Raw genomic sequence first — 19,559 nt, 5'->3', positions numbered from 1 at the left:
CGCCGCCGCCGCGACTCTGGATTCTTTGCCGCCTTCCCCCATCGGGCCTAGCGTAACCACATGCCCAAGATGGCAAGTCGTCAGCCATTAGTTGTCTCCGATCTGCCGCCCACGCCGCGTAACCACCTCCTGGCAACCAGCAATAATAATGGAGACTTTGTGTGTTCGATCTATTTAGTCCCCTCTCAGTAGTTTCCGCAATTGTCGCTTGCTCCATGGCCTATCATGGCCGTCGCAGCCAATGTGAGCGCGCTGACAGACGAGCTAATTATAGCCGTTGCGAAGTCCGATAGAAAGGCATTGCACTCAAGCCCCATAATGTAAAGCAGATCTCATGCTGACGCTCCTGTCCAGGACACTCCACATTTCAGGACAATAAAACGTCGGACTGAAGACACTTTCAAGTCGCATGCTTATGCGCGCACGGATCAATTCGCCGTCGCCAGCCAACTTGAAGGGCTGCAGGAGAAATTCCAAGTCCTTTGTAGGGATGAGTTGGCTGACGCTTTGCGTATCCGACTAACGGAGCTGCAAGAGCACCAAAGCTCATGGTTCCCCGAAATTCTATCTTTACTGCTGCAGCTGGCAGACCGCCCTGCGCAGCGGTCCAAGGTAGATCAAGTGGTAGCAGCCAAGCCCAGAGAGGAAGCGAAAGCACTTGTCTGGGATGAATTGGACGCCGCTGGATCAGCATATTGTGGCGAGGATATCTGGGAAGATGTAGATTATGGCGCTGGTTCCTCTGATGAGGACCTTGCATCAGTGTCCACTGACAGCTACCATACACGCAATCAACCAGAAACGTCTGTCACGACAGAGGAGGACTATATGATCCCTGACGAAGTCTTCACCTCTGGAGAGAATGATGAGTTCATCGATTCAATTGCTAAAGCACAATTTTGGAGAGACAAGGAGAGTCCGGTCACTGACAAGGCTGGTCCCGCTTCTCAACTCATTACCGAGCTTCAGGTAGTAAGGGAGACTATATTCATGTTGCAAGGTCTCCCTACGTCTCTTTTTTGGCGATTTGATGGTAATGTCGAAATAGACCGAAGATTTACCATCGCAGACCTGTCGAATGAGGCATTTCTCTCATTAATGCGATCCCTAAGCTCGACAGGAGCGAAACTGGACGTCCTTAGGCAATTTTGCAACGCGCCACAGGAGATTCCTTATATGCAAACACTTCACCGGGGTCTGGAGAGCTGCCTAAGAAAGTTCGATATGTTTCTATCTAACGTGCAACACCAGTACCTTGCTCAGGCGTCAATCGTGTCCATTAGTCTTCTGCAGCTCTCTGAAGATGTTTGGCGGGAGTCCAGACTGCCTTTGATGTTGTCTGACCTTGTGGCTAGCTTAATGCCTAGCACTTCAAATACTGCTACGCAATGCCTCGACTCACTTTATGATCTCGTGTGCCTGACACAAGCTGCTGGTGACGATGGCATGTTCAAGTCCCTTGCTGAATTGTTCTTCTCATGCTTCGAAACCTATGCACATCCCATCCGTATGTGGATGGAAAAAGGCCAATTGGACGATTCTGTAGCTGGATTCTTCATTAGCAACAGTCAAAGTGACGGTGACCTGCGAACGTTATGGCATGACTGGTACGCATTGGATAAGGCTTCGATGCTCTCGAATTCCCCGAAGTTTATCCAACCTTTTGCACACAAGATCTTCATAACTGGCAAAAGCATGGTGCTTCTGCGACATCTGAATACGACCGAGGACAACGAGAGTTCAAGGAAGGTCTCCTTAACGCTGAACGAAGTATTACCGCCAGACTCATCCTCTTTCTGCCTCCCGTTCTCCGTCCTACTCGAGTCTTCATTCGGAAGATTAGTCGATGAAAATCATGCCCACTCCTCGGCTCTGCTAAGGAGAGAGCTTGGCCAGAAATGTGGCTTATGGACGTCACTCCAAGGACTCGAGTATATCTATCTCGGAAGAGATATGAGCATCTTCGGACCAATCGACAGCAAGATATTCGAGCTCATCGACAGAGGGAAAGGCACTTGGAGCGATCGATTCCTGCTCACTGAAGTGGCCCAAAGCGCCTTCAGTACCCTGCCATTCATCGATCCTTCTAGGCTTATTGTCCGAACACCCAAAGAAGCACACAGCAATGCAGTTAGCCGCAGCCGCTCGGTCAAGGTGCTGGACGCCATTTCATTCGACTACATCTTGCCTTGGCCTGTAGCCAATATAATCACAAAGGATACTCTTTTGGGCTACCGGCGAATCTCTACATTCCTCATGCAACTCCGCAGAGCCAAACACACGATAGTAAAACAACGACTGCAGCACAACAACCAATCCGATAAGATCCAAGACTCAAGGAACAACACGCTGAGCTACGCTCTCAGACACAACATGCTCTGGTTCCTGAACGTTGTATACAGTCACATGACGGATTTTGTCATCTCCGCAGCGACGCATTCCCTGGGAAAAGACCTTTCTGCTTCTGCAGACGTGGACGCCATGATAGCGGCGCATCGCTCCTTCATGCACTCCCTAGAGGAACAATGCCTCCTATCCACCAACTTGAATGCTCTTCATAAGGCTATCATCACCATCCTAGACCTCTGCGTCAGCTTCGCAGACATCCAAAACTCACGCTATGGTGACCATAACCTCGACCCGACGCGCACCGCTACCAAGAGCGCAAAATCTATGCATCGCAAGAATGCACAGTACTCTGAACCTGACCAGGATGACCCAAGCGATGAGGACGATGACGATGACTCCGACGCAGAAGAAGACAACCTCGCTGCCTCGTTTCACGAAACGCACTACATGCAACGACTCCGAGATATCAAAACCCAGTTCAATCGTCTGTTAGCGTTCATTGTGGCTGGTCTGAGGGGTGTAGGGCGTGTCGATGGCCAACTAAGTTGGGAGATATTGGCCGAGAAGCTCGAGTGGAGGAAGGCAAGCGGTCAGCAGCAGAGTCTTGTACTGTAATTTCTTCTTGTGCGGGGGGTTTTGGAAATTGGTTAGGATAGGATAGGTTTATGATACCCGGGAATTGAAACATCTTGTGTTATTGATTGCAATGATGGTCCAGGTTTGAATATATATTGTAACAAAGGGTACATTTTTCACATTAACATGCCAGATAATGCTAATATATTCGATATTCCCATTCAAACATGAAGGTTGCCACGTTTTATTTGATCGTAAACTATAATGCCGAGAGACGGCCAGGTAGGGAGCGGATAACATTGAAAAGCCCCCACTGCAGAAGAGCTATGTCCCACGTAATTATTGAAAAAAAGATCACATTCTGATTCCTACTTCCTATGTAGATAGAGTATTTGCAAGGTAGGCAAAAAGAGATTATTTCACAACATGTCATCGTAAATGCATCAAGTTTAATGTGGAAAAAAAAAGTTCATAGTATAATTTATATCGTAAAAGCCAATAACATGCGCCGCACATTTTCTCGCCACTGATATAGCAGGCATTCGACAAAAGCACCCCCAATTTTTGAGATATGAAGAAACGAGGCCAAAAAAAAGTGACAAAAGAGTCGAGTTTGGGCTACCCTTTTAACCAACCCATCTTCTAGCGCTGTAGAAGACACGGCCCCAAGGACCAATGTCACCCCATTCCTCAGCCTTGCTAGGCAGGTAGCTGGCAATACCACCCAGAACAGTACGCTCGGGGTGAGGCATGATAGCCAAGACACGACCATCAGCGTTACGGATACCGGCAATACCCTCAGGACTGCCGTTGGGGTTGGCAGGGTACTTCATGGTCGGCTTGAGGGTGGCAGTGTCGACATACTGGACGACAGCACCGCCGTCGTTGACGAACGATTGAGGGGTGGTGCCGGAAGCGGGAGCGAACGAGGCACGACCTTCTCCGTGGGCGACAGCGATGGGGAGAGAGGAGCCGTTCATGCCGTGCAGGAAAACACTGGGGCGGGAAGGATTGGGGTCGGAGACGCGGACCATGCAGACACGACCTTCGTACTGTTCGCTGGCGTTCCGCTCGAAGCTGGGCCAGTTCTGAGCGCCAGGGATCAGATCCTTAAGACGCGAAAGGAACTGGCAACCGTTGCAGACACCAAGAGCGAAAGTGTCAGGACGCTGGAAGAAGGACTGGAATTCGTTGCGGGTGTTCTCGTGCAGCAGGACAGACTTGGCCCAACCCTGACCAGCACCAAGGACATCACCGTAAGAGAAACCACCGCAGGCGGCGAGACCAACGAAGCTGGAGAGGGATACACGGCCGGAGATGATGTCGGTCATGTGAACGTCAACAGCAGAGAAGCCAGCATTGCTGAAAGCAAAGGCCATCTCTGCTTGACTGTTTACACCCTGTTCACGGAGGATGGCAACACGGGGCTTGTTGCTGAAGGGGGACATTTGAGTCAGACTGGTCATAAAAGGCATGGCCTTGTCCTTCGGGTCGAAGGTCAGGTTCCAGGACAGACCAGGGTCGGCATCGTCAGCAATGCTGGCAAACTCCTGATCGGCGCAAGCAGCGTTGTCACGGATCTTCTGCATGTTGTAGGAGGTGGTGGCCCAGGTTTGCTGGAGGTTGGCGCGGCTGTTGCGGTACACCAGGGTGTGCTTGTGGTAGATGGTAAGGTTCGTCTTCGGCTTCTCGGAGACACGTCCAATCTTGTGGATCAGACCAGCAGGAGGACCGCAGGTGGCAAAGCAAGAGCGGAACTGAATTTCGTGCTCCTTGCGGACCTGGAACACGGCACCCAATTCCTCAGTGAAAAGAGTCTCCACAACATCCTTGGTGCTGGAGCTGGAGCAAATGTTGTCGAGCATGATCTCAACACCGCAGCGTCCAGCAAACATCATCTCCGCAAGAGTGGTGAACAGACCACCGTCGGAGCGATCGTGGTAGGCCAGAACGATACCGGCGTCTTGCAAAGATTGCGTAGCATCGAAGAAGTCCTTGAAGATCTCAACATCACGCACGTCAGGGCACTCGTCACCAACCTGCTTGAAGACTTGAGCAAGAGCAGAACCACCCAGAGTCTTCCGACCGAAAGAAAGATCAACGAACATGAGAACAGTTTCGCCAACCTCCTCGGGACGCCGAAGGGCAGGGGTCCAGGTCTTCCGGAAGTTGCCAACAGGGGCGAAGGCAGTGATGACCAGAGACATGGGGGCAGTAACCTCTTTGGCTTCCTGAGAAGCCTCATCCTTCCACTTCATCTTCATGGACATAGAGTCCTTTCCAACAGGAATGCTGATGCCAAGCTTGGGGCAGAGATCCATACCAATGGCCTCAACAGCCTCATAGATGGCAGCACCCTCGCCTGGGTGGTTGCTAGCCGACATCCAGTTGGCGGAAAGCTTCACACGGCTCAGACGGTCGACCAGGTCAGCGGCAGCAATGTTCATGAGAGATTCTGCGACTGCCATGCGAGCGGAAGCCGCGGGGGAGATCAAAGCAAGACTGGGCTTTTCACCCATGGCCATGGCCTCACCGGTCTTAACACCTTGAACCAACGCCGTGGCAGTGACAGCAACGTCGGAAACAGGAGTCTGCCACCGGCCAACCATCTGGTCGCGGGCAGTGAGACCACCGACCGTCCTGTCACCGATGGTGATGAGGAAAGACTTAGAGCCAACAGCAGGGAGAGACAGGACCCTGTTCGCGGCTTCACCAATGAGTTCGAGGTTGTTCGAGGCCATCGATGGGAGATACGTGGTGAGGCTGGCATCCACAGCGGGCAGCTTCAATTTGCGGGAATCCACGACCCTAGTCATCTTCGGAGGCTTTCCGAAAAGGACAGAGAGAGGCAGATCAATGGGCTTGGGGTACTCAGTGGAGTCCCTGTCCAAAAGAATAAGCCTTTTCTCTTCCTCCGACGTGCCACCACCACGGCCGACGACAGAGAAACCGCAACGCTCACGGTGAGCAATAGCAGTGAACTTGTTCATGCTCTCCTCGCCAACGGCCAGCACATATCTTTCCTGAGCTTCGCAGCACCAGATCTGCATGGGGCTCATGCTCTTGTCGGCACTGTCCACCTCACGAAGTTCGAAAGTGGCTCCCAGACCAGAGTCATGGATCAGTTCGGGAAGAGCGTTGGAAAGACCTCCAGCACCAACATCATGAATAAACTTAATGGGGTTGTTGTCACCCATAGCCGTGCATGCGTTGATCACTTCCTGAGCCCTGCGCTGAACTTCAGCGTTACCTCTCTGCACACTGGCGAAGTCAAGGTCGGCAGATCCTTCACCAGAGGTAATACTAGAGGCAGCACCGCCACCGAGACCAATCAGCATGGCAGGCCCACCCAGCACAACAAGGAAGGCTCCAGGCTTGACAGCCTCGGGCTTCTTGATGGCATGATCGGGTCTAACAGTTCCGACACCACCAGCAATCATGATGGGCTTGTGGTAGCCGCGGAGCTCGGTCTGGCCGTTACCAACTTCGATCTCAGTCAAGAGGGTACGGAAGTAACCGGAAATGCAGGGCCGTCCGAACTCGTTGTTGTAATGAGCACTACCGATGGGTGCCTCGAGCATGATGTCCAGACTGCTTGCGATGTGGTTGGGCTTACCGACATCGAGCTCCCAAGGTTGCCTCAGATCCGGGATGAGGAGATCGGAAACACAGTAACCAGAGAGACCAGCCTTGGGCTTCGAACCCCGGCCCACGGCACCTTCATCACGAATCTCACCACCAGATCCGGTCGCAGCACCGGGATAGGGGGAAACGGCTGTGGGGTGGTTGTGTGTTTCGACCTTAGCCAGGAAATGAACAAGTTCCTTAGTGTGGTTCCATTCACCAGTGGCCGAGTTGGGAGCCCAGAAAGCGGATTCGTCTCCTTCAAGGACAGCAGCGTTATCGCTGTAGGCGCTGACAGTGTACTCTGGATGCTTTTTGTGGGTGTTGCGGATCATAGCAAACAGACTGTTAGGCATCTGCTTTCCGTCGATGACCCACGATGCGTTGAACTGCTTATGACGGCAATGCTCGGAGTTGACCTGGGCGAACATGAACAGCTCGACATCGGTCGGATCGCGAGCAATGGGGCCGTTGGGACCATAGGCTTCAGCCAGGTAATCAATTTCGGACTCTTCAAGAGCCAATCCGAGCCGCTTGTTTGCCTCCTGCAGGACCTCCTTGGGAGATTTGCCACTTCCGTGCAGGGGGATCGTCTCGAGAGGCAGACGGCTGTGCTCGGAGAACATCAGGTGCAAGTCAGGCTCTTCCTCGCTGATGACCTGAGTCATCCGATCGTGCAAGATATCCTGGTATCCCGACTTGTACTCGCCAGAGCCTGCGCGCAGGCAGGAGATCTTCATACCCCGCTCAATGCGATTGACATATTTGCGCAGACCACAAACATGGGAGATACCAGTAGCCTGAGAGCTCCAAGGGGAGATTGTACCGGTGCGGGGGAAGATGTGGAAGACATCGGAAGGACCATCTTCAGCGCTGAACGAGGGCGGGACATCGGTGATATCGCCATAGTGAAGGAGCTGTTCCAAGACACCTTGTTGGGGAGCGTCCAGCGGCTGGGAGAGGTAAACGTAATGAACCCATTGGGCACGGACATCCTGTGCACCAATGCTGGCAGCAATTGCACGACCACGAGAACGGGAGAAGGCAACAGAGCCAGGGATGGCCAAGTAGGTGGAGTCGGAGGCCATTGTGAAGTTATGGGTATTCGGTCGGTGCGGAATTTAGGAAACAGGTGGGAGGGTAGAACGGAATGTAGTGTTGTACTTTGAATAAGGGGAACAATGTAGTCCCCTGGATGAAGGTGTCACAGACACACCTCTCGCGTGCGAGTTCGACTGACTGAGGAGCACAGCGACGGGGCGTTGAGCTGCTCGTCGAGTCACAAAATTATTCTCCTCCACGGTTGCGGGTGGGAAAAACCACCCCGCGCTAATCCGCTTCCGGCTTATCGCCTCCTTATCGCTCACGTGCACTGTCGCTTTTCCCCGGAAAACTGTACGCTTCTGCCTCAGGCCTGCAGATAATCGTCGATGACATTTTAACATTCGCCACAAAGTAGCTATGAAGGTGTCATGGAATGGATAGCTCACTGATATCAACTATAATCTGTTTGATGTAGCAGTTTATGATGAGACTAGTAGACCCAGAGTACCAAAATACACGTTCACCCAATGCCGTCAAAGTCTTCGGAAAACGCTGACTACAGACATTCCATCATCGAGCTTTGTTATGGATCATTCGAAAACAATCGGGTTGTACAACTGAATGGAGCCAGGATGGGCCATAGCTCAGAGATAGCTCCTTGTGGCGTTGAATGGTTGATGAGCGGTTGATTGTGCCCGCTGATGTCGTATTAAGGTCCATTCTCGATATTGTTCACCCTGTATGATTAAAGCATTTTCTGTTGGCCCAATTAGATGCAAAGATCAAAACTTACGATCTGATAAAGAAAACTAAACACATTCTGGTCTAGATTGATGGACTCCACAAGAATGTCCTGGCTCTCCTTTTCCATTACAAACCGATTGTCTCCATGCAGGGAAACTTTCCTATTTGGGAAACATTCTCCGAGGCACCCTTCCGGGTTGCTGGCGGAAACCACGAAATCTTCAAGTAACAGCAATGCACTTTAATCCTTGGCTTTGCAGCTTGGCAGCGGAGACTTCTTTTCATATGCAATGGAGGTGGCAGACTCAGGCCTTAGCGCTTTGGGATTAAGCATGAAAGCCACGCAATGCTCCATGGCGGCAAAGCCATGGTTCAATGGGCTCTTCACCTGAGAAATATTCCTTTCTATCCGATTACTTCTATGAATGTCTGTCTGAAATGAGATGGCATACCTTGCAAGTCAAGATTTTCTGAGAGAGTGTTGATCTATGCACACCTTATCTCCCTAGCTCACCTAAAAAGATGCTCCGATATTGGACACGCACTTGCATCTATCGAAATTGAAGAAAGCATGATAAAGCTTTTTCTGAAGCCAATAAGTAGAAGCCGTGTTATAGTGTTCGTACTCTCGTGGCATATTCCCTGATCAGGCTAGCTCTCTAACTTCCTGATAGAGTAAGATATCTGCTAGCCGGCCCGACATACTGCCCTTTCAGGAAATATGTCTCCCATGGATTCTTGGACTTCCTTCTACCTCGTATACGACCGAACTAAAACCTTCAAATTACCGGCGATCATAACAGGCATGGCCGTCTATATATACAAGGAAAGGCCTCGCGTGGCTACTGGGGTTTACATGTACATCTCAAAACCATCTTAATCATTGCACGGGTGATGCCTCGCTCGACAACCTCTCAAGATATGGAGGAAACATACCACTCCAACTATTCAAATAATCATGTCTCACGAGCTCTCACAACTGAGACCGATCCTTTGGATCTACCCTATCGCCAGGTGACCGAGAACGCCAACATGGAGGAATACACGACGGAAACCACCACAGGAGAAATCATCAAACCAGTCCGGTCCGCTGCTACAGGGAAAACGGAAGACTGGAAGCTGGTAACCTTCAGTGTCGACGATCCCGAGAACCCAAAAAATTGGTCCAAAGCCTTCAAATGGTATTGTACCATGGTGGTCTCATTCACATGCTTTGTCGTCGCTTTCGCCAGTAGCGTCATCACGGCCGATATCGAAGGCCCTGCAGAACAATTCGGCGTTTCTCGAGAGGTTAGCCTTGTCGTCGTTACTGTGTTCGTTATTGGCTTTGGTGTCGGTAAGTCTCTCTCAGTAATTTGGCTTGATAAACTTCTCTGACTAGGCTCAGGTCCCATGGCTTTTGCCCCCCTGTCCGAAATGGTGGGCCGGCGGATGATATACGCAAGCACGCTCTTACTAGCTGTCATTTTCATTATTCCCTGCGCCGTAGCTCCAAATATCGGGACCCTCATTGTCTGCAGAGCTATTGATGGGATCGCGTTCAGTGCTCCCATGACGCTAGTGGGTGGAACTTTGGCCGATCTTTGGAAGAATGAAGAGCGAGGTGTTCCGATGGCAGCGTTCTCAGCCAGTCCATTCATTGGGCCTGCCATTGGACCGCTGGCTGGCGGTTATCTCGCCGACGCTACTAACTGGAAGTGGCTTTACTGGTTGCAGTTAATCCTGGCATTTGTTGCTTGGGTGCTGATTACCTTCACTGTTCCAGAAACGTATGCACCAACTCTTCTCAAGCGAAGGGCGAAAAAATTGAGAAAACAAGAGGACGATCCTAGCTACGTCACGGAAACGGAACTAGATTCTCGACCCATGGGCGAGAAATTGCGGGTGTTCCTCTTCCGCCCATTTCAGCTTCTGTTCCTGGAACCCATTGTTCTGTTCATCGCGCTTTACATGTCGGTTCTATACGGTTTGCTGTACATGTTCTTTGTTGCGTGAGTAGTGTAATATCTGCTATTATGACCGCCTTACTGACTGCAATATCAGCTATCCTGTGGTATACCAATCTGGGAAAGGATGGAGTGCCGGCTCGACCGGTCTTATGTTTATCCCACTTGCCATTGGCGTACTGATGAGTGCCGCTTGCGCGCCTTTTGTCAACAAGCACTACCTATCTCTTTACGCTAAGTACGGAGGAAAGCCTCCTGCTGAAGCTCGATTGATCCCGATGATGTTTTCTTGTTGGCTTATACCCATCGGACTGTTCATTTTTGCTTGGACCTCATATCCCACTATCCATTGGATCGGACCTGCCATTGGAGGCTGGCCAGTCGGATTCGGATTTATCTTTTTATATAATTCGGCCAACAACTATCTTGGTATGCTCGCTTTAATAGACTATCGGGACTTGCTGACCTCTTGTCTAGTGGATACGTACCAGCACCAAGCCGCTTCTGCGCTTGCCGCTAAGACATTCCTTCGCTCAATGTGGGGTGCATCAACCGTACTCTTCACTGAGCAGATGTATGATCGTCTTGGGTATCAGTGGGCAAGCTCCTTGCTTGCTTTCATTGCCCTGGCTTGCTGCGCGATCCCGTACGTCTTCTACTTCAAAGGAGCGTCCATTCGGCGGTTTTCGCGTTATGCCTTCAGTGACGACGAAGAAAATGGCGAGAAGAGATAAGAATCAGCGAATTTAGTCGCATGGTAACCAGGCGATTATCTGCAGCTACTCACGTTTTAGTAAAATACCCGATACATCCCCAAAAAAGGATCTTTCTCTCAAACCCTGCACATTACGTGGACGATTGATGCGTTGTCGATGTCAAGAAGATATGTACACCATGTGCTTCTAACGAAAGATGCTGTCATTAGACCTCATACCGCATAGTATAATAGCCATTCATCTAATGTGAAATTTCTTATGTACTCATAGAAAGCTCCTTGGACATCTCAGTATTCATAACGTGGGTATCTCTGACAAGTCATTGTACTTCCCGCCTTTTTTGGTAGTAGTACTTCATTCCAGACCAGCCTTAAGTATCTTTTTCCAAGGAAACTCTTATCTGCTAAATTCATACCCTCCAAAATCACTTTCGTGACACGCATAGGTATTTTAACAAACTTGGCTATGGCAATTTGGCTAAAGAATGTAGCACCCGTTGTCTCCATTTTCAACTTGCCTGACTTTGCTATTGACGAGTCATCCTTAAAAGAATGCCACTATAGTGATATTTGTTGTGCTGTACACTTTCAGAAGCAGTCATCCCGAGTGACTTGCGTGCTCTTTCAGAGGACTTTAACTGGATCACCCTTCCAAGGATTTCTATCCTATAACAGGAGTCAAAGGCGTTGACTTGAATGAATGTGCAGCTACTAGATGAATTAGTGGATACTAAATATGCAAACAACTACACCGATCCTGGCTGCTCTTGCTGCGACCACTGCTCTGGCGCAGACAGCAGCTGGTGTTTGGCCACAAACCAAGACCAATCTAGGGGTCTCATTTGGAGATAACATCATAACTCCAGGGGTCTGGATAAAATCCAAACGGTATGTACCTCCTCTTACAACCAGCGTTCTTCCATATCAGGAGAGCGAAGTCCCATCATTATATTTATCTAGTATGCTAATTTCGTCCAAAATAGATACTACATACCCGACCGTGTATCCCGGCTACTCTACAAGCTCCTACCCGGGAACATATATGCTCATGATGGTGGATTACGATGTTGCTGATTCGGCCTTCGCCACGTTGGACCAATACTCAAGCCTTATACCTGGCCGATTGGTCAACACAACAGCTCGTCTGCACTGGTGGGGATGGAACTACACACTGCAGGACGGGAAATTCATCAACTCTAGCAATGCTCTGGCGTCGTATCACCCTGCGCAGCCTGCAACAAGCAGAGTACACGACTTTACCTTATTCCTGTTTTATCAGCCACAGGACTATGCTCCACCGCAGGATGTCCTGGATGGCCTGTTAGAGGAGCATGATCCAAGGCATAACTTCACGTTGGCTCCTATTGTTGAAGCTGTCGGTAATCCACTGGCTGCAACGTATTTTTGGAGTTCGACGCCTGGTGTGCCGGATAACAGCTCAGCGACGTACTCGTACTCCTACGGGAAGATTTAAGGACAATAATGATAAGAAATCACCGTCAAACTGCTATTATGAGATTGATCTGTCTGTCATTTAGCATGCAATGGGGCGAGTGACGGAAGGATCTACTTACAATCCTTGATCCCGTTAGATTAGCGTCCGTCACTAGAATAGCTTGGCTGTTTAATAACCCAATGCCTAGATATGCCAAGGCAGCTGCAGATAACGCAGGATACAAGTAGGACTTTCACTCTAGAATGCTGTCACGTTGATTAGGAAGCCATAGTTACCAGCCACTGCCTTACGTCACCGGCTATGATAGTCCAGATAGGGCTTAGGGCACCGCCAAGCTTCCCCCCTCTTATGCACGTGACTATACACTATGATTAGTCATGGATGCTGGACGGGGTCGGTGCTCGGCCAAGTCCGTCTTCAGCATTTCGTCTTTGCGCCCAGCTCTCGCGGTGATATTCTTGCTGCGAGATGATGCGAACCTGGCTCATCTGAACCGACATCACAAACCTGCTGCCAATGGACTAATTATATAGTACTCACTATCGATGTGAACCCTGCAACCTACAACGACTGCCACCGCCGCATTCTTTTCTCCCGCTCGACTCCGCTACGTTCATGTGGGAAAGCATCAGTATACCAGCAACACGCACTTATTAATCTAGCCGAATCGCCGATCATATCTCAGACCGAGTCTCTCTTTTATCAGTTTTATTTCACATAGCCTTGCAATGACGTCCCCATACCAGCCGTCCGTGTCGTACTCGCCGTCCGTAGCGGGCCCCGACATGACGGCTTCAGGTCCTTCGACTGCCTCATCCAGACCAGTCTCCGACCTGCCCCAATCTCAGGTTGACGCAATCATCCGAACGAAGCGAAAGGCCCGCGAACCTAAAGCCTGTTACCCGTGTCACGCCCGCAAAGTTAAGTGCGATCGAAACCTACCTTGCGACGGTTGTGTTAAGCGCGATCATGCCGATCTTTGTTCATACGAGCGTCCCTCGAAAAAGCGCGTCATGACCGGCTCGCTTCCGCAATCCTATCCCGACGGCCCTATCCCTGGTAGCCAGCCTACGAGTGCAGAGAATCTCGGGTACGCGCCCGAGCCTCCCGTGCGTCTAAAGCAAGAACCGGGTGTGAGCCGGCCAAGTATAACAGCAGCCGGCGGCCGTGTGTCGATTGCGCGCGAGGAATGGGACAATGTTCGCACGAGATTGAAGGAGATGGAGCAAACCATCAATAACCTGCGGGTGGGTCTGGAAAAGGCCGAGGAAGGGCCGGCTTCGACGCTGGAGACGAGCAGCGTGCGGAGCGGGGATGCGAGTAACAGATCCAAGGGTGCCTCCCCGGAACGAGAGGGCATCCATGCGCCGAATACGTTTGGTGAAGGCACTGTACACCTGGGATCCAGGTCTGTTTTGGCCTACATCTTGAACAATAAGTCGGGATCGGATCAGCTTCAAGCGCTCCTTGAGGGTGGGATACTGCCGAAGCTGGGTCTGGATAACGAGTCTGCGACGTATCCGTTCGTTGACCTGTGGTCATCGGATATGTCATCCTTTGATATCAGCGCCGTCTGCAGCGCACTGCCGAGTGACCAACAGTGCAAAGAGTTAGTCTGCATCGACAGCTGATTTGGTAGTGTTGTGGAGTTAACGAAGGTTGCTACAGGTTTTTCTACTACTACCGGGATATAGCAGGCGCCATCTACCCGGTGCTGGAAGATGTCCCACAATTCGAGATGAACCTCGATCTTATGCTGCGGAATAGAGCTGCCATGGGTGGTATGTACCGGGCGGATGCCGATCAAGCCCAGAAACCTTTTGGTGTCACTATCGCCTATATGGGATTGCTGTTTGCCGTTCTTGCTTCCGGCTGCCAGTCGTCGGATTTACCAGGAAAGGAAAGAGAGCTTACATCTCAAGTATACGGTAAGTTCTGTCTGCTTTGTGGTAGAATGCAGGTGCTGATCTATTGCAGTATGCTGCTCCTACCAGTGTCTTCGAATGACCAACTTCCTATCCCAGCCCACAATAGACGCCATGCAGACGCTGCTAGTGATTGGGAACGTGCTATCGTACAACATGAACCCCGGGATATCGTATGTTCTCCTTGGTATGACCCTTCGAATGGGGCTGGCGCTCGGCTTGCATGTGGAGTCAGGTCATTTCACTGCAGCTGAGCGATATCGTAGACGCCACGTGTGGTAAGTTTCTAGTCTGCATCACGACTGGCGATTTCTAATGAAGTCTAGGTGGTCCATGGCATGGCAAGATAGCCACTTCTCCCTATCTTACGATCGGCCGTCGACGACAGCCGTCAGCCAGCCAGAAATTGCCTACAAGGATGACCGAAAGCCCGGCGAGCTCTCATATTTCGAGACACTGTGTCGGATCATATCACTAGCGCTGGAGGTGGTCCGCAGCCGGATGCTGAGCCCGCACTCACAACTAAGCTACAAAACGATCCAAACCTACAAAGAACGGATTCAACAAATCATGATAGAGGCCAAGCCACATCTTCGAGACCGCAAATACTGCCTTTCAGCAACCGAACACCTCGAACGGGTTGTTCTCAAGCTGCACTCATCTTACTTCTCTTCTGAGCTCTGCCGGCCAGCGCTCAAAGCAAACGCTGACATCAGTGACCCCGCCTTATCCAACATGCGCACCGACTGCGTGAGCAACCTGATGACCACCGTGGAAGCCTATGTTGAAATGCACACCGTCAGTTCCCACGCCTCACGGTCATGGATTGCCCTGCAACGCGCCATTAGCTCGATTTTCCTGCTGGCAGTCACAGAGGAAGTCAAGGGCCACTCCCGGTTCTGGACCCTCCTACAACAACTCAAGATGATCATTGCCGAACGAGCCAACATCGAGGGCGACTACGGAGCCGCCACAGAAGCCGCTGCGGTCCCACCAGTCGACAGCAGCGCCCGCCTCGGTGCAGCCACAAGACCCCCAAGCACCACAGCGCCCAGCCCTGCGGGTCTGAACTCAGCATCTCCAGCCTCCGCCGCTGTGGCCGTCGACACGCAGACTCAATGGGCCAAACCCTTGACAAAGACCCTTCGTGCGTTAGAGAAATTGGAAGGCGCATTCAATGCCCAGGCGGCTCGTGCCAGTCAAGCAGGATCACCGAACTACCTCAACCCGGGCATGGGCGTTCCGCCTGTGTCGGCTAGCATGACGCCGAGTCTCGGATCCTTGCCGCCGCCCACGCCAGAGAGCTCTACCAGCGGCGAGTGGACGATACCTAATATTCTTGACAGAGCGCAGGAGTACATCCACCCGCCGCTCTGGAGCTGAGGGATGCCAATATAGGCTGTACATTTGTTTAATTATCTAGGCGTCTGATATATGCATCGGTATAGGGGATTGGTTGGCTGGGATGGCACGGCCGGCGCAAATGAAAATGGGACATGTATTGACTTTTATCTAGTTCCTAGTATCATATATTCAGATTTACTCACCCACAATCTTTACTTCCATTCAAGCTTTCAACAGTCTACATAACTCATATCACATACAGTGCAATAAAAGAAATACTCAATCCCTCGCAGGCAATATCTGCCCCACACACTCCCCAAACCCAACCCCCTCTCCAGCCCAAGCCGTCAACCTCACCACATCCCCATCAACCAAATACCCCCTCTCGTCCCCATCACCTCCTTCCAACATCATCCTCTTCTTCCCCCCCTCCGTCACCTCCAAAAGACACCCATACGACCCCTCCTCCTCCCCACTCACCGTCCCCGTGCCCAGAATATCCCCCGTGCGCAAATCACACCCCGTACTCGCCAAATGCGCACACATCTGTCTGATACTCCAGAAGAGGTCCTTCGCATTACCCCGTCCCAGCACAGTACTACCTCCACTACTTTTCCCAGTACCGGCTTCCAGCTCCGTCACAACATTAATATCATAATTAAACTCCCCCGGATCCTGCAAATGCACCGGGAGGGAAACTCTCGGCTCCGGACCGGGCGTCTTAAACGGCTGCAGTGCATCCAACGTGACAATCCAAGGGGAGATAGTAGTCGCGAAGTTCTTCCCGTTCAGTGGGCCAAGGGGGATCATTTCGAGGCCTTGGATGTCGCGTGCTTATTCCCACCCGCTTGTTAGTATTGCCTTTGTGTAGTGGATTAAACTAAGGGGGGTGGGGTAGGTATACTCACCACTCCAATCATTCAACATTACCAACCCAAAGATATGCTCTTCCGCATCTTGGGCCTTGAGGCCCTGTCCCCGAGGGAGGGGGTTTCCGATAATGATCCCTATTTCGAGCTCGTAGTCTAGTGCGCGACATGGCCCGAAGATGACTTTCTTTGTCTGTGGGAATGAGGGATCGGTTCGGTCGTAGAAGTGCCCTGATGGTCTGGTAACTGGGGTGCCGGAGACGGAGATGGTGCTGGCGCGGCCGGCGTAGCCGATGGGGAAGTGGAAGAATGCTGGGGGTGGGGCCGGGTGGTTCAGAATGATTTGCCCCGCGTGTTGGTTGTGGGGGAGGCTGGCGCTGTAGTCTATTTTTTTGTGGGGACTTGTTAATGGTGGTGACTTTTGGAGAGTGGTTGAGGGGATGGGGGGGCTATGTACCGGTGAAAGAAGGTATAGACACGGGGAGATGCATGGTTACAGTGGTGATGTCTGCAGTGCTGGATTCGGGGAGGGAGGAGGTGGAGGAGGTTTGGAGGATGGATTGCAAGACATGGCGGACTTGGGTTTGGGTGCTACGGGGCAGGGCGGCGAAGGGGTTAAGGGTGGTGTTGGAGAAGATGTTCTCGGGGAGAGATGGGATTGAGGAGAAGAGGCCGGCGGATTGGAGGTCGGAGAGGAAGATGACAGTGTTGTGGAGGCGGGTTGCGCATTGCGGGGTGGGATGGGAGGGTGAGGAGGCGATGCCGTAGGGAAGGTTGTGGATGGAGAAGTGGTCTGAGTAGGAGGAAGAGGTCATTGTGGTTGTTTTGTCTCTTGTATGCTGTCTGAGTGAGTATGCTTGCTTTGATCTTTGGATATCTCGTATACGGAATAGTTGATGTTTTATAGTTCGTTAATGCGGAGATTGGCCCGTCGGATGAATGCAGTTCGCGCCCACATCCCGATGGTTGAAGTTATCCGCCAGATTTATCCGAGGATATACTGGGATGAGGGTTTTTCTTGTCTATGACTTTCTGTGGACGGATTTTGGTTTTGTACGGATAGGCCAGAAGTTGACGAGTTGCCATGGGAGGTAATATGAGAGTAGCAATGTATTATCCTCTGCATAGTACGCTGCCTCATACCAATTGAGGGTTATGGCTAGGATGTAAACACTGACTAATCAATTACTTGGAATGGCCTGCATACATTCATTTACATCTGCCACTTGATTTGGTGCCCGTCAAAGAAGTCAAGGTCACCTCAATAACGTGTCTACAATTGACTTCCAGAACTTGGACGCGCCGACATTAGCCAAAATCCATTTGGAGACTGAAATACTAAGAATGGCTACTAACACGATGTGCACAGAACGGTATTGCATTGTTATGTGCCCATTGAACTCAAACTTAGTACCCACATAGCCAGTGCTAACATCCATCACTAGTCAGAGGCTCGCTCAACGGCGATCTTCGAAAGCATATATCTATTATTACGTGCTTTTATTACTCCGCCTATCACAAATTTGCGATGCATCAGGTTGTTCTGCAAGTGCTGCTCCGAATGAAATCTACGCGCATGGCCAGATGTCTTGCCTAAACAGCTCTGCTGGAATCCCAATGTATCAAATCATATTATCATCAACACAAAACAACACATCAAACTCTTCACATTCAGAAGTAATAATAGCAATGTAAAACGCAATCCAGTTCAACCATACCAGCGAGTAACATACTTACTTACACCCAAATATAGCAAACAACACACACGTAAGTAGGCAACTACCAGCATACAGGCAGGTCAGTACCCTTGCTCCGGCTACATATGCATACATATCATGCACAAATGAACTAAGAACTAATTGTGTGTAGCCACTCCTATATGTCAATGCAAACCTACCTGACCGCCACCGGTACATACATGAACTCCGTGCATTAGTCCAGTCCAATCTGCGAGAATTAACATGTAATCCGATCCCAACCACTGAGACATTCGGAAAAGAGGGGAGACAAACTACAGAGTACTGATTACTATCAAGATCGGCGTGGGTAAAGTACGATGTTGTTACAATACATGCTCTAGCTCCATTTTTCCCACGCGAAAGCTTCGAGAACAGAGCACGACAGTTGCGGCTGTTACGGCGGCGGACGGTGGATTGGATTGCTATCGACGTGCTAGGTTTGAGACCGGCAGGACGGGATTGAAATAATGTGTGGCGCAGTTGGGGCTGGAAGTAGGTGCGAAGAACCGCGGGGTGTGATAATGATGAGGAGTGAGAGTTGAGTCCTTGAAGGAATGGGGTTAATGTGGTGATTTACGTGATGAACGAGCCGGTTATGCAGGAACATAAGTACGTACGTATCTCGGCCTTTGATCAATGCCTAACACCCCGTTTATACACTAATATGGCATGATGTATGTGCTATTGTGGTGTGTGGTGTTTGTTGGTATCTTTGGCTGTTGATTGTGGTGTGTAAAAAATGTCCCAGGGAAGATGGCATTCTTCAGCAATGGCCACTGCGGCCAAGGGTAGGTATGTTGAAGGGGAAAATAAAAAGAAAAAAAAGAGAAAAGACCTCTTGGCCAGTGTGGGACCATATTTAGCTATTCTTCAGCTGCAATGGATGCTCGGGGATATAATTCATTGGCGCCTACAAGGTGAAAAGTTTCCTATCGGGCTATTGTGGTAGACTGAGAGCATAATTGCTTCTTTCATTCAGATCAATGCAGCGGGCGCTAAACTCCGACTGCCGCATATGGGCAAACATATCCACGCCCTGAACTTGTGGATACCATGCCATGAGTCTGACCTCAATACCAGGTAAATCAGGAAATTGCTTGGATGCAATGAGAGATGAAATAATCGAAGTCGCTAGTTATCCGATGTGGTCTTGTGTGCCATCTATTCTTCAATGCAGGCAATGGGACATCCATATAGTATTATATATATCAGGTAAATCACAGCATCA

The 19,559-nt window shown here is 50.7% G+C and overlaps 6 protein-coding genes across 6 annotated transcripts; 4 read left to right on the top strand and 2 right to left on the bottom strand.

The window, feature by feature from the left end:
- Nucleotides 1–225: 225 nt before the first annotated feature.
- Nucleotides 226–2,980, top strand: BO79DRAFT_247841 (putative gamma-tubulin complex component GCP5; the record flags this gene model as incomplete). The annotated part of the gene is made up of 2 exons (XM_025685674.1): nt 226–243; nt 355–2,980. 2 exons carry the CDS (start codon nt 226–228, stop codon nt 2,962–2,964), a joined length of 2,628 nt encoding a protein of 875 aa, XP_025535839.1. The 3' UTR covers nt 2,965–2,980.
- A 298-nt stretch (nt 2,981–3,278) lies between these two features.
- Nucleotides 3,279–7,816, bottom strand: BO79DRAFT_211094 (phosphoribosylformylglycinamidine synthase). Its single transcript, XM_025682945.1, has one exon. It carries the CDS (start codon nt 7,635–7,637, stop codon nt 3,552–3,554), a length of 4,086 nt encoding a protein of 1,361 aa, XP_025535838.1. The 5' UTR covers nt 7,638–7,816; the 3' UTR covers nt 3,279–3,551.
- Nucleotides 7,817–9,258: 1,442 nt separating this feature from the next.
- On the top strand, nt 9,259–11,017 carry BO79DRAFT_231927 (MFS transporter; the record flags this gene model as incomplete). The annotated part of the gene is made up of 4 exons (XM_025684191.1): nt 9,259–9,673; nt 9,725–10,328; nt 10,381–10,712; nt 10,761–11,017. 4 exons carry the CDS (start codon nt 9,259–9,261, stop codon nt 11,015–11,017), a joined length of 1,608 nt encoding a protein of 535 aa, XP_025535837.1.
- Nucleotides 11,018–11,734: 717 nt separating this feature from the next.
- Nucleotides 11,735–12,472, top strand: BO79DRAFT_157100 (uncharacterized protein; the record flags this gene model as incomplete). Its single annotated transcript, XM_025678848.1, has 2 exons — nt 11,735–11,886; nt 11,959–12,472. The coding sequence occupies 2 exons, from the start codon at nt 11,735–11,737 to the stop codon at nt 12,470–12,472; spliced, it is 666 nt and encodes a 221-aa protein (XP_025535836.1).
- A 710-nt stretch (nt 12,473–13,182) lies between these two features.
- BO79DRAFT_290160 (putative C6 transcription factor) lies at nt 13,183–15,762 on the top strand (the record flags this gene model as incomplete). Its single annotated transcript, XM_025688860.1, has 4 exons — nt 13,183–14,063; nt 14,123–14,382; nt 14,432–14,657; nt 14,706–15,762. The coding sequence occupies 4 exons, from the start codon at nt 13,183–13,185 to the stop codon at nt 15,760–15,762; spliced, it is 2,424 nt and encodes an 807-aa protein (XP_025535835.1).
- A 240-nt stretch (nt 15,763–16,002) lies between these two features.
- Nucleotides 16,003–17,407, bottom strand: BO79DRAFT_274095 (fumarylacetoacetate hydrolase family protein; the record flags this gene model as incomplete). Its single annotated transcript, XM_025687570.1, has 3 exons — nt 16,003–16,556; nt 16,632–16,976; nt 17,050–17,407. The coding sequence occupies 3 exons, from the start codon at nt 17,405–17,407 to the stop codon at nt 16,003–16,005; spliced, it is 1,257 nt and encodes a 418-aa protein (XP_025535834.1).
- Between the last annotated feature and the right edge of the window lie 2,152 nt (nt 17,408–19,559).

This window comes from Aspergillus costaricaensis (assembly GCF_003184835.1).
Source record: "Aspergillus costaricaensis CBS 115574 unplaced genomic scaffold BO79scaffold_35, whole genome shotgun sequence".
Lineage (NCBI taxonomy): Eukaryota > Fungi > Ascomycota > Eurotiomycetes > Eurotiales > Aspergillaceae > Aspergillus > Aspergillus costaricensis.
The sequence above is the reverse complement of the archived record's forward strand: the minus strand, read 5'-3'. Positions and strand labels throughout refer to the sequence as shown.